This window comes from Perca flavescens, chromosome 3 (genome assembly GCF_004354835.1).
Source record: "Perca flavescens isolate YP-PL-M2 chromosome 3, PFLA_1.0, whole genome shotgun sequence".
Lineage (NCBI taxonomy): Eukaryota > Metazoa > Chordata > Actinopteri > Perciformes > Percidae > Perca > Perca flavescens.
In genome coordinates, this window is record NC_041333.1 from 24,527,693 (window position 1) to 24,542,426 (window position 14,734).

General features: G+C 42.9%; 2 protein-coding genes across 2 annotated transcripts; one reads left to right on the top strand and one right to left on the bottom strand.

Moving 5' to 3' along the window:
- Positions 1 to 2,206: 2,206 nt before the first annotated feature.
- Positions 2,207 to 4,717, top strand: c5ar1 (complement C5a receptor 1). Its single transcript, XM_028574547.1, has 2 exons — positions 2,207 to 2,251; positions 2,467 to 4,717. The coding sequence occupies exon 2, from the start codon at positions 2,479 to 2,481 to the stop codon at positions 3,532 to 3,534; it is 1,056 nt and encodes a 351-aa protein (XP_028430348.1). The 5' UTR covers positions 2,207 to 2,251; positions 2,467 to 2,478; the 3' UTR covers positions 3,535 to 4,717.
- Positions 4,505 to 14,259, bottom strand: dact3b (dishevelled-binding antagonist of beta-catenin 3b). Its single transcript, XM_028574546.1, has 4 exons — positions 13,853 to 14,259; positions 8,052 to 8,184; positions 7,587 to 7,697; positions 4,505 to 7,377 (listed from the first exon to the last, which is right to left on the bottom strand). The coding sequence occupies exons 1-4, from the start codon at positions 14,081 to 14,083 to the stop codon at positions 5,867 to 5,869; spliced, it is 1,986 nt and encodes a 661-aa protein (XP_028430347.1). The 5' UTR covers positions 14,084 to 14,259; the 3' UTR covers positions 4,505 to 5,866.
- Positions 14,260 to 14,734: the final 475 nt, after the last annotated feature.

Below are 14,734 nucleotides of genomic sequence, written 5' to 3' on the forward strand. Positions count from 1 at the left end.
TGATCCACAACAGGAAAATGTTCTTGTGTGCAGCATAGGTGAGGATATCATATAGTCTGCCTGAACCAGGACTGATTTTACTGTCTCTATATCCCAAGAGCAGCGAGACAGGATCACAGGTCAAAGCAGTTCCGAATATAGCGCTCATATCTCTCAGAACATCTTGCCAGTATAACTGAATTTTAGGACAGTACCAAACACAATGAGAATATGTACCCAACGCTGATTTGCATTTAAGGCAACCAGGAGAGGTTTGAGGATTCATTTTATGTCTAGAAAAGTCACTATTTTGATGTATTACATACTTGGGTTGCTTAGGAAAGTTATGTATGAAGCTAATGAACGAGAAAACACAAAGCCACATTCAAAGGAAGACATTCAAAATCTGATATTCTCTAAGACTCTACGAGTTATTCTTTGTTGCCTTTATTTTGAAAAAATACACTTATATTACATCTACAATAAAAGAGACAAAACACCATGCTGACTTTGTGTTCCAGTTTACGTTTCAGGAATACATTCGGGAATTGGGGTGACTGTGGATCTGCCTGGGAGTTATTGTTGAATGCTAATTGTACACTATATTGTGCAATGTTTCTTAAATGCCAAATGTTTGATGCTTTCATTTTTCCTACAGACCTTCAGTCAGATGCATTTAGAGATGACACCCCAACCCTTCCACCGAGCAGCGCTCCGGCCCTCAACTGACTTAACCTCAGAGAACTCTGCACCTCTGATGAACTAGTGAGGAAGCATCCTGATATTAAGTATGTCAAAGCATAGAAACTGGGGAGTTTGTGACAGATGATGCAAAGAGTGAACTGAAAGCCAATGTTGATGAAGAGGAAAACACAAGTTTTTAGATGTCAAACACTGATAACAGCTCTACATGCCAACTGTGACATTTATATTCACATTTAGATCAATGTGTACAAGAAGAGCCAAATACAGACATGCCAGTACGCATAGGAACAGAGACACAAATACACACATTCTCAGGGAAACTATTGCTGACATTGTGACTTTGTGTTTCATTTCCCTTGTTTTCAAATTTTTAAGGGCTCATTGATGTGGCAACACATTTTCTTTTCTTTGTGCTTTGTTCATTTTATATACTTAATCTCTGTCTCTGGTACATATAACAGCCTGTATCTTATTAAACATATTTCTCATAGATCATCATTTTGACCCCACACGTGGCTTTTGAGGACATTTAGCTGGTTTTAGCTTCAGTATGAACAGTATTTATTAAAGCGCTGTAAAATATGTTGGCTCTTCTCTGAAACCACTTGCTGTTTTGCTCTGTTTTGCTGAATCTGTGGAGCATTGTAAGATGTGATAAAACAACAGATTTTATTGAACACATCCAATGGTTATTTTATTTATTTCCCAATAAAGCAGCAATACTGTATCTCAAATTGGATGTCTCATCATGCGATGTTGTGATCTTAAAATCAGCATTTTCCACAGGGTTATACAAATCACTGGTCAGAGGCTTTTTCTCACAGAATTTGTTGTCATGCATGTAGAACCAAGAAAAGGAAGGCAGCTCAATATAGTTAGATTTATATATATATATATTATTTATAATAGATTTTTATAGTTGATTACAACAGTTGTAGACACCATTGAGTTGTAATTGTCTAATAATAGTCTCATTTGTGTGTAGGCCGATCTATGAATTACTTGTATATATGGATAACACAATAAGTTGTTGTGTTAAAATGATTATTATGAATTTGACAATAAAGTATTTTGTCCCACTAATGGAGGGAATTGATTTTTGGCTTTATATCAGGTGTTTAACGTTTAGGAAATGCTATCTAATAAATCCACTGTTCTGGAATCTAAATTACAAAATGATATTATGCAAAATGTGCAAGTTATACCGAAAACCATCTACAAGCTCTGACAGACTGAATAACATTTGCTTTTGTTTCATGCATATGTTTTACTTGATTTGCTCTTTCTTCTAAAGTGTCTAAAGTCTCTTTGGAGACAAAAAATACTGACTTATAGGTCTGAGTTCTTTTAGAGGGCTGAAATGGACAAAAAGTGAAAATGCTCTTTGTCTTACTTCATATCTTTAGTCTACATAGGGATATTGTGCAAGAGAGTGTGTGTGCGTGTGTGTGCGCATGTGTGTGTAAGGTGAAAGGAGTAGCCCATAGAGGGTATTTAAACACACTTAAAAGCAGAACAGCTCCATTACTTCCAGCAAGCAGTGTGGGTGCAACAGTCCTTTGACACCGTAAGTTTTAAATGTTAGTTTTTTGAACCTAAGATATTTTACATAGGCTATTTATAAGACAACTCTATGGACTTAGCCTAACTATAGATAGTTTCAGCATGATAAAACAAGTTATAATGTTGTAATATTTAACAACCTTTTCCTAACTATAGATAGTTTCAGCATGATAAAACAAGTTATAATGTTGTAATATTTAACAACCTTTCCATTTACAGCTTTATCCAGCCATGGGTGACATCTCGGACAATGAATCTATCTCTAATATATCCAATCAAACTGCCTTTTACGATTATGACAAACTGTTTCCTGAAACTTTGACCCCTGAAATTCAACCGATCCAGATCGCGGCTCTGGTCTTCTACGGCCTTGTGGTCCTGCTGGGTGTCCCCGGAAACGCTCTGGTGGTGTGGGTGACAGGGTTCTGCATGCCGCGCACTGCCACCTCCCTCTGGTTCCTGAACCTCGCGCTGGCTGATCTTCTGTGCTGCCTCTCCATCCCTCTGCTCATGGTCCCTATAGTCCACGATGACCACTGGCACTTCGGCTCGCTGGCCTGCACATTAATCAAAAGCCTGTTTTACCTGGTGATGTACTGCAGTGTCCTGCAGCTGGTTTTGATCAGTGTGGATCGCTGGATGCTGGTCAGCAGACCCGTCTGGTGTCAGAACAACAGGCGACCTACGCAGGCTGTCTGCGCGTGTGTTGCTGTCTGGTGCCTGGCCCTGATAGGCAGCATTCCCCAGTTTTATTACACCAAGGAGATCGAAGCAGGTGAAAACAAGCGAGAGTGCCTGACAGTACACACTACAGAACACGGTGCCTGGCTCTTCACATCCATCCGCTTCCTGCTGGGATTCTTCCTCCCTTTCCTGGTGATTGTAGTGAGTCACGTGGTGGTGTACAGGAGAGCAGAGAGCGGGCTGACCCGTGCTCGGACCCGCTCCAAGCGCACCCTGAGGGTCATCCTAGCTGTGGTGCTGAGCTTCTTCCTCTGCTGGCTCCCACTACACATTGTGGACTTTCTCACATTGACGGTCTCTCGGTCATCCATTCACAGCCCAAAAATGTACTTGGCACAGGTTTTAACACTTTGTCTGGCGTATTTCAACAGCTGCCTGAACCCGCTGCTCTACGTGTGTCTGGGACGGGGCTTCAAAGACAGCATGAACCGCTCACTGCGCAACATGCTCCAGTTCATCAGCGAGGACCCCACGACCAGGATCAGCATCACTAATAACGACACCAAGAGCTCGAGCAACGGGAAGGAGACAACTAAAATCTGATGTTGTATTGAGTTTGATATAGAGTGTGTAGTAGGTTTGTAGCAGCCTAGTAGTTTGGTGTCTGTGTGTATGCTTCTTTGTGTTCTTTAAAAAGTGTTGCATCTCCATAGGTAGGATATAGTTTAACAAGGGTCACCTCTTCTCTACTCACTGCACTGCAATTGGGAATCCTAACCATTGGGTTTCACCATAAACTATCTGTGTTAAGTTTTTTTTTTTTGACACACTGGTCAAATAAACTGAAGAAGAACAAACTTCAACATTTGAAAGTGTGAACTGCAACCTCTGCTGTATATTTTGAGAAGGGTTTTTTTCTGATGCAACTGAACAACATATGCAAAGATGTTATCCTGACGATGAAAATCAGGAAATGTTTTTCTTTTTTTTTATCCTTTATTTGCCAATCTGCTAAAATGCCCTGTGAACATTTGTGTCTAAGGCTGTTGCAACTGCTCCCACTTCTGTTTTTTGCTCCTACACAAGGATAGTCTCAGACTGTTTATAGTCATATTGTCATTTATAGGAATGTAGAAATGGCCTGAGTCTCTATAACTCTTAGTTGTAATTCAAGTTTGTTGTCAGAAATATAATTTTATATTAATAAATAAGAATTTGTTCTTGTTATACCTGTAAGACACAGCTATGTCCTCTTGTGTAACAGTACACAAGGAGGGAGCTACACTCTAAATCGCTGATGTTCAGTGGCCAAGGTGCAGATGCATGTAGATTCTGGCCTGAGAGCCATTGTTTTAGTGTGTCAGACCTTAGAGACAAAAAAGAGACAATTTAGGGATGTTTGTAAGTTGTTCAAATACATTCAGTTCAAACAAATGCCCCTCTTTGCATGTCTACAGAAGTCTATATGTAAATTCATTAGCATTTTTTACTACTTGCCTAATGCATGTTTTAGATGGATCTTGTTGTACCAGGTCGACTTAAGATTAAACAAAACAATAACAATGTACCAAAATTAGGAGCAAAATCGCTTTTATTTACAAACTACATTCATTCCAAACAAGGCCACATTATGATATATACAAAAGCATACATATTTACAAGAGTGTCCAAGTCTGAGTCCCTATGTTTCAATGAATCTGTGCACTTATACATACTGTATGTGCATGCATGTATGTACACTGGTACCTCACTATGGCCTCTAATAAACCCATTCCTGACTCACAGACTTGTTGATGCTCATTGGTCCCTACAGTTTACAAAGAGGCAGTGCTGAGTATAAGAAATGATACAGATAAAGGGATGTTCCCTGCTCAGAGATTTACAATCAGCTCATGAATCTTTAGATTGTACTAAGAAAACCAAATGTAAACATAAGTCTGTACTAGAGGCTTTTTCTATAGGATGATGGCTAACTGCAGAAAAAAATCCTTGCTCTTAAGTGTCAAGTCTTACCACGCTTTATTTTATTGGTCTGTAGTTTTAAAAATAATATCCTAATAATTTCAAAAATAATTTCCAAGAAATTTCGTGGAAAGAACTGTGTAAGTTGGTACTGATTGCGGGGGAAACAGAGACAGTGTTCCAATGGTAAACTGCAGTTAATTCCAATTAACTTTTAGTGTAACCAAGCAAGGCTTTTATTAAGTGCAGAGCAGGTCAGCTAACCATGCAAAATGTGAAATTTTGAGCATACAATTTCTAATAATAAATACAATTTCTAGGAATATTGAATTGGGTTTAAATTGAGCTGTTCTCTCTGATTAGTAGCAAATTACACAGTTCTTTCCAGGACACTGTCTAGGAAATTAGTGGAAAAGTTTGGACCCGTCAAATTTCTTAGAAAAGTCAGTGACACAAAACACTCTAATTTCTAGATTTTTGGTGTTTAGCAAGACATGAAGCTTTTGACTATGTACCTATTAGTCATGCAGAATTGTATCTGGCCAACTCGACACTGTAGGAATTAATTAACCATAAAGCTATGATAATTAACTTTATGTCCAACAGACATCAAGGAGAAACTGCATATTCAGTCACTTGTCACCATGTCCATGTCAACACAGTGTAACTCACATTAATGGGGATGATTAAAAATCTGCTAGAGATCATCTGGTTGAATTATCTTGTAGCTGACAACCCTCAGACACTAGACTAATGGGCATTATCCTGCTCTAATTGATTATAATTGGTGTAATGCAAAAAGTCTCTCACTAAGAACATACTGTACTGTAATTAGATGTAGGTAGAGCATACATACTGGATTGGTTAGTTAACATATGATAGGTGACCAAAAGTAGCAGCCACAGTGTTGCTCTGACAATGACTGTCAAACACAGTATTAGGTTAAGGGATTAAAACAGATTTGAGCATTTCCTCAAACAGTAGTCATGACTTTAAGGGACCCTGAGCGGAATCTGAGAATCTTCTTTTTGAGAGCATGGGAGGCTTTGATCTTGACAAAGGCTTTTGGTTGAGAGGGGGCATTGGCAGTGGCCTGTGGTGAAGGTGAGGATGAGGAGGAGGTAGAAGCAAGACGTGGGGGCAGCTGCTGGGGCCACACAAGCCCCCCACTCTCATCTGAGTCACTGGACAGTGAGCTGGAGGCCGGGGAATACACCTCGCTCATGCTGGACTCGGACTCTGCAGGGGCGGCGCCAGCATAGCCCTCCTCTCCCTGACAGAGAGGTGCTCTCTCCTGGAAGTCTGGGTGCCAACGCGAGGTGTGCTGCTGCTGCTGGTGGTAGTTCTGGGTTTGGGAATGGGGACAAAAAGGACCATGGCGAGCTTTTCGAGGGCGTCTATGTGACTGCCCTGCTATGGTCTCCCCTTCGTCCTGGCTGAGCTCTAGGTTGGAGCACCAACGTCGGCTCTCTTTGTGGCTGTTGTGGCCAATCTGCGGTTCACTGACTTGGCTTTGGTTCTGAACAAGATCCCCTCTGCCTTGGTGCCTCTCGGTGGTGCTGTACCTGCGCTCAGGCAGCACTCGCTGGCCCAGGAGGCTGTTTTCAGACTGGGATCGACTGGTTTTACTGCTTGATTTCTTGGTTCTCTGCCGCTCATTGTGGCTCTTCTTAGAAGTTCTGGACTTGGAGTTCTGGTGGTCAGGAGAGGTGACAGCTCGGGTTGGTTTAGGCTGCTCTGAGTTGTAGTGTCTGGGGGAACGCACAGGGGCATGGAAGGCCTGTCCAGGAATATACTGAGCACTTACTAAATTGTTTTTGTGATGAATAGCGGGATGTGGATGTAAGTAATGCTGGGGGGATGGAGGCTCACAACAAAGGTCAAGAGCCCCAACACCACAGTTGGGGTCCAGGGAGGGCAGAGGTGATGGTAGTCTCTCAGCCAAGGAGTGCGGCCTGGACTGGGGGTAGGGCAGGGCAAGATAACAGTCCTCCTCCAAAGATGGGGCCTCTCCTCCACAGGCCTCCCCCTCTAAGAGGTCACAACCCCAGCCCTGGCTATTAGGGTTTGCTGAAAGGTCAACATGGGGCAGGAGGTGGGGGTCCGTAAAGCGCTGCTCTGTGGTAAGAGACTGGGTTCTCCTGTGGAGGGAGCTGTGTCCGGAGGCACTGCAGTATGGGGGGTCGGGGCTCAGTGTGGTGCGAGGCTGACAGGGCCGTGGTGCTAGGGTATGACGCTGGATTAGACTTAGGATGTAACCCTCTACCCTCAAGGCCTGCTGGTAGTCCTCCTCTGTGATCTGATCCTCTGCAGGTTGATGCTGCCAGGGTTGGTTGGCTCCGCTGGGGTCCCACTGCCAGGAGTCCACTGCTGCACCCTCTTCAGCAATGCCCTCCAGAGGTGGGTAAGGGGCAGAGAAAGAACGGGGTAAGGTGGTGCGTGGGACTGGTGCATCCAGTTCTCCATTCAGCATGAGGGGGTCTCCTAATAACAGAAAACAATACTGTTGTAGGCCAAGTGTTTTACATTTTAGAAAAAGGTAAAGAAGAAGTGAATCCGTGCTCTGATTCGAACAGTTTATAATGCCCAAATGCCAAAATGATATGCTATAATTTGCGTTGCTTCACTTACACATAGAACAACAATGTATGTGTGTGTACCTCAGTCTTTCCAGATCTGCTACTTTTTCTTACCCACAGACTTTGGCCTGTTGTTGGTGTAAGCCCAGGAGGAGACCGTCTCTGTGGGCTCAGTGGAACAAGATCTTCCTTTATGCGATTGACCCTCACTCGACTCATAGAAACCTAGGAAATACAATTAGAGAGAGAGAGAGGGCATGCCTATCTTATTTATTATAGCTCACTGTTCATTCCAGTTCTCTAAAAATATGCTGCTCGTGTCTCACTGCATTTCACAAATAGGCCACAAAACAAGATTACAAGCAACTGGAGCATGAATGAACAATAAGAGCAGAAATAACATTACAAACTCATTCCAAGCATATTTCAAAATGCAAAGAGAAAACACGAGTTTCGTTGTATAGCGCATATATTTAATGCAAAAGAATCCCCTCGGTGGCTTTATTGAAATTACAAAGTGCACATTTAGAAACATGTGACAGCTGTGATTACAGAAAAGGTTTAAAACTATGGAAGTACCAGAGCTCGGCAGACTGTCGCCTGCGTATCCTTGAGCTCCATCATAGCAGCCATCGTCAGTGTCGATCCTCAGGTCTCCCACCTGCTGTTCCAGCGCCTGCATCAGGCCCCATGGGGAACTCTGAAGAGCACTCTGAAAATAAATGCACACACATTCAGGCGGATTTATTTTTTGTCTGTATTTGATTGCGCTGTTGAAGAGTAATTTTTTAAATAGATGGTAAGAGGAAACAATCAGTGATTTCAAAAACAAAGCAAACAGTCCTCGCAATCAAATTACTGGTTTGCAGAAACGCTAATCACAGAAGCACAGCTGTAAATCCTTCACTGCTTGTTTCTCCAGCTGCTTTCCAGTGCTCATTTTGTTTGGCACTCAGATCCCCTGTTAAGATGAACTCTGATTTTTCTTTTTATATTATAGGTAGATGGGGTGTTTTAAATTAAATCAGGTTTATTATTATTAAATAGAAAAGAATCCAGTTAGTATAAATTGGATTATGTTATCAACTACTGACCTAATTATAACCATGTATACAACACACAGTCACTTCATTTTCAAAGATGAATATTTTAATCTGATGAAGGAGAGATTTTCATTGTTATTGTTGTGTATGTACAATAAAAAGTAACCCAAATGAGTAAAAACACAAAATGTCAAACGGATAAAACCACAACTCAGATGAAAATGATCCTTTTCTATTTACTAAAATACAAACGCGGCTATCACAAGTCATCACTGAAGACCATCCGTGCACTGCATCTATATCTGTCACTGGGCTCTCTAACGTAAGCAAGCTTACGGGAGAAGCAATGAGTCAGAACATTAATAATTCAAGGACCGTGTTGTCTGTAAAGGCTAGGGGGAAGTTCTTTTTATGTGGGTGGGACACACGCACACACACACGCACACGATCACGGACACACACACACACACACACACACACACTTCTCCACACATATAGACAAATGCGCTTGCTCATACCGCTCAGATAAAAAAGACAATTTAAGAACAGAGAAACACACCATACACACTCATCCTTGTAATTCTTTCTCTAACATGAGGGCCCTCCGCTGATTTATATACATACATATATAAAAGCGCACAAACACACACACACACACACACACACACACACACACACACACACACACACACACACACACACACACACACACACACACAATGGCCCCAGTTCCACTGCTTGACTATTGAGGCATTTCATTTGGTTGGAGGTGATACTGTTGACACTCAAGGCTCATTTAGAGACTTCATTACCAGGAGATTGAGCGTGTCCTCGTAACAAGGTGACACTTTATACATTACAAACCTTCTATGATGGAGCACCTGTCAGACAACTGCTACAGTCTTCTGCACTTCCTGAGCACTGATTTTGTACATTTGTCTGTGTTTGTTAAAACATTGCCTTTAGAAATGTAGACAGGTCATACGGTGTGCAAAGTTGGGCATTTTAACACGGGGGTCTATGGGGATTGACTTGCTTTTGGAGCCAGCCTCAACTAGAGGAATTTCCACGTTGGCTTTATTTTTCAGCCCCGTAGGTTGTGGGGTGTGCCTAAGTGCATCCTCAGAGCTGCTAGCATGAAGACACTTTTGTTGATTAAAAGGTCACATTTAAGGTTAACATTTGCATAACTCTTCCTTCATAGCTGAAGCTTAAAAACATAGCATGTGTTTGTGTCTCAGTGCATGTTTAATCTCCTAAAACTATAATGTGTCAAGAGAAAAATTGGTAGTCCAGAAAAAGTCTGGACTACCATTTAGAGTGGTAATCTTTTGGTCAGTGGGCCAATCAGCGCTTAAGCTCCGACTCCTTTGTCCTGCAGACTTAATGCGGTCATAATGCGAATGCTGTTGAGGCGCAATTGACCCAAGCTAACCTATGCTTCCCACACAACCTCTTCACCCCAAACACTGTCATTTATTTTGTCTCGACAAGGGCGCTTATTGTCTTACTATAAACAAAGCATTAGCATCACTACATCAATATGGTTTTGGGTGGCTCAAACAAAGAGTGGGGAGCTTTGTTTTAACTACTGGTGGGGGATAGAGAAATAGATGGGAGGAGGGGAGACTATTGGAAATCAATTAATCAATTATGCAGATTCACACAATTGATTGCCTACCTCTGCCCACAAATGCACACACACATACTTTGCATGGAGCTGGCTATTAAATTATAATGCTGCAGAAAACAAACAAACCTTTGTGGATGAACCGACAATGCAAACACAATACAACATTTAGTAGTGTGGCTTTGGAGCAGGTCGTCATACTGTAGTAGGGACCATTTTGCAAGCTGGGCATTTGATTGTACTCCATTATTAATGGTCTCACACTGGTTCCTTGACACTGTATCATTACTGTTTTACAGCATCCCCTACTCCAGGCTGGTGGGGGGATGGGGGAGACACGGTGCAGTCAGCCTCACCTAGCCCTTAAGATGTTACGCACTGGGTGTACAACACATCTAGCCTGACGTGGTCATACTCAGATTCTAGTCAGAACTTCCCGACCTCGAATTTTGTGGGCGGGGCTAAATTCGGCTGGCATCCAGGCTACAACACATCAGGACCACCTGCTCTTTCGAATAAAAAGAGACTGACCAGCAGGTGAACCCATGTCTGAACACCATGTCTGATTATTTACTGATTTCACATGCTACGTCTTCTTCTGACCTGGCCTTTAAGAAAATTCCTGAATGCAAAAGCACACTTGGACATTAAATCTGATTCTGATTGAGCTACTAGGGAGTGTAGATGACAAAATGAGAGACAGTTTGACACAAGAATTTCAAGCCAAGAAACAAATAAGCTTTTGATCGTGTGAGAGAGGGGCGCTATAGAGACATTGCAACTCTGCCATCCGAGCTTGGCTGTTAAAAAGAGGATTTTCAACTGTAGATTACACCTCTAACCACTCACTGGTTGAAGGGGTTTGAAACGATAACGCCGGGATATAAAAATCTATGGAACAGGACACATGAGGCATGCAGCAGCACTGCTGGACCCTCTATAATTAAAGCAATGTTGTGACTGGTTCCACACAGAGAGGGCTGTGGGAGGCCAGACACACACACACACACACACACACACACACACACACACACACACACACACACACACAAACACACACACACTACGGCACCAGTTCCACTGCTTCACTAAAACACTGATCTCTTTTTTTCTTCAAATACTGTATATACACACACGTTTAAACGCTTTATTTTAATAAGGTAAATGAAATATTTACGATAAATTTGAATTTAACAGAAGATGACACAGAGGTGCACACAGTGTTTACATAGCCGTAGTGAATGGCATTCATTAGTGTGCTCTGACTCCATCGTACGTGCTTGTAGGCAGAGCAGCAGAGTGGCTTGGCTGTGAATGGAGTCTCTTAAGAAAGACATGCACCAGGCTGTGCTCATGTGTGGGACCAGCTCATAGTCCTTTATGGTGTGTCTGTGGACATAATGCACATATATTTTCAGAAGCTCATTTCCCTGATTGCTTGCATATACAAATAAGCCAAATAACATGGATGTTTGGATTTCTTTTCTTAAAAATGTATTTATTCTTTATCTTTGTGTGCCAACACACAGCGGAGGAAACTACCCATTGATCCAGTCGACTACACAAGACTAACGGTTCTATAGTTTCACTAATGATGTGCTGCTGTCTTTACCTAAGGACACACACAGTCAGTGACGAGCCACAAAACTAAAGCAAGATGATAATTAAACACTTGATTTGAGGAGGAGATAACTTCAGAACACTCAAGGTTTCTAAAAATCAAACACTGCTCCATACAAATGGATGTAGGCCTATGTATGTCACACACTCCTACACACTTCATACATTCTCTTCCACTCTTCAAACACACACAGTAGGTAGTTGAGAGAGAGAGAGAGAGAGAGAGAGAGAGAGAGAGAGAGAGAGAGAGAGAGAGAGAGAGAGAGAGGTCAGAGCTCCTTGCTTTCCCAGCTGCTGTCTGCCGTCCCACAGCTGTCAACACCTTCAACACCACACAAACTGTATCCGGGAGAAAAGGCCTCAGCCTTTACGGGGCACGTTCAAGGCAGCTACACGCACGCGCACACACTGGCAGTCCCACCGGTGTGTTGTTTCTGTGTCACGCCAGAAAACTGCATTTTGGAGACTTAAACCTACATGGAAGATGAGATTGGGGATTTGGCTTGGACGCAGATGGTGACCTGATATCACGAAGACTCAATCTGAGACTTCAATTAGATTCCAGGGAAACAGTATTCTCCGAGGAATGTCTCGTGTAATTACTCACACGCTTGGATAAGCATAACAGTTAATAAACATCGATCCACAGATGCGTTGCTCAGAAAATGAAAAACGGGGAAATATATGCAGCCCTGCGGGGAAACGCGTGTCACCCCTTCACTGGCTTTGGAAATGGCTGTTTTCTGTCAGTGTGTGGATGAGAAACCAGGCTGAAATGCGCTGACAGCCCAGTCCCCCCCCTCTTGCACCAGGGGATATGAATTTACTAAACTGGTGCGTGTGCACACTGGAAACACTTGACCCTCGTGCACTCCGGCTATTATACATCTTTCAAATTGTTTTTTTTATAATTTGCTTAATCTTTGTTTTCTATCAGAATTATAAAAACCAGTCTACAAGCTCAGATGTGAACTAATTTAGGCCAAAATAAATCACAGTGCCCATATCATGCCATACCCAACTGACGCCAGTGTGCGCAAGGCCACCTATGCGCCTTCTCTGTCCTCTCACTGGGGCCTCGCTCGGAATCATTAGTATTCTACTCCATATGCGCCTATTGTTAGGCCCCCGGCGGAGAAGACGGAGGGAGGGAGGAGAGAAGGAGGTGTGAAGAGGAGGCGGCTGATTTAATTTCTGTTTCACCCTCTTTAATAATGGCTTCCTATTGTACCAATGTTGAGACAGCTTGCTGGCTGCGCGAGAGCAGCGGCCAAACAGAAACAAAACTCCCAGACTCAAAAATTAAACTCAAGCAGCATAACGAGAAAAAATAAATAAAGTAAAAAATAAAAAAAAAAATAGGCTGCAGTCCATAAAAAAAAACATAATTTACAGTGTCGGGCTCAGTGGTGCGTTAAACTTTCTGTGGGAGACGCTGTTGTAGTATGAAAGTTGCATTTTTTTTCTTCTTTATGGGGTAACCCAGTTTTGTATTCTCATGTTAATTCTGGAAACATATTTGTCTCAACTTCGCTTGATCTCGACATAGGAAAATCCATCTCATAAATCAAATGGAAGATAGTTACGGCATAAAACTGTTTTCTGCAACAGCGACATACAAGCTGAAATAATAATCCATTTCTTTATGATCTGCAGAGAGCACAAATGCGAGCTTGTTACGTAGTAAAACCTACAAAAGTCCATGATGAGGGAACAATGGGCCATTAAATAGTCGGTCTGTGCTGCAAACGGCGGGTGCTCCACCCCTTGATTTCGTTACCCAAACGGCATAAATCTCAGGCCAAAGCACAGACACGCATTACATCCTTTAAACAGAGACCCTATTAATCAAGTTGAGTAACTTTTTTTTGCAGATAGAGGTCACCTCTACACAAAAGGCGCAGCCCCAACCAAGAGTCCATGCAACGGCCAAGCGGATTACAATAAGGATACGATGTAAAGGCTAGTATTCCAAACTATGTAGGAATGGTAGATGGTGTAAAGTGGGGTTTCAACACACGGTGGGGGTAATATAGTGGGATCTGCTGGAATCCAAACATGCAGCAAAATACACTCAAACTTCTTACCAGCTGACGCCTCAGTGTCAAGTTTTCCTGCCCCCAGCTGCTGAAACACGCCAGCTCTCCTCTGGAGCAGTCTTGGAGCAGAGGGTCTCCGAGAGCCAGGGCCCCCAGCACCAGGCACTCCTGCCTCTGCTTGCGGAGCTCCAGCTCACACAGCCCGGCCAAACTCGCCTCCAGGCGCTCCTTGGTCCGACTGCGCTCCACAGTCACCGGGAACGAGAACGCACGATGCATGGCCCCCAAAATCCCAGATTTACATGCACTATAAAAGCAAATGATTTCCCTAATTTGGTGTTCTCCAATTGGTCCAGATTTACGAGGGCATCCGCAGGCTATAAAGAGCCATGCTGCATCCCATTCCCTGTGATAGTATGGTTGCCTTGGAGCAGCATGGTTTCCCAGACCATCTATGCGCTATACATTTTCTATTTCGCAGCTGTCAAACGCAGGCACGGAGCCCCGCCCTCTGCGACCAGCCACGGAGAGAAAAGTGGGAGTCATCCTCCCCTCTTTGCAAATCCAATCTCAGCCTTCATTGGACGTGAGAGGCTGGTGGGGTGCTGAGCGTAACGTTGTCCCATCCCCCTTGATTCATTACAGTGACGCGTCGACCTCACCCATCTTCCCAACTTGGCTTGGAACTAAATGGACTCCTTCAGGGGACGGTTATTTCTGGGAGAGTAGTAAAATAGCGGGATTGTATTATCCTTAAACGACTGAAAGCCACTATGTAACAATAAAGCAAAGAGTACAATAATAAGAAGACTGATATATATGGTGAAAGAAACTGTAACAACTGGACAGCAAGTAGACAGGTAACAATAACCTAATATGATATCAGGCCAGTCTGCATAGTGTAAAAATAAAGATGCTGCAAATGTAAGA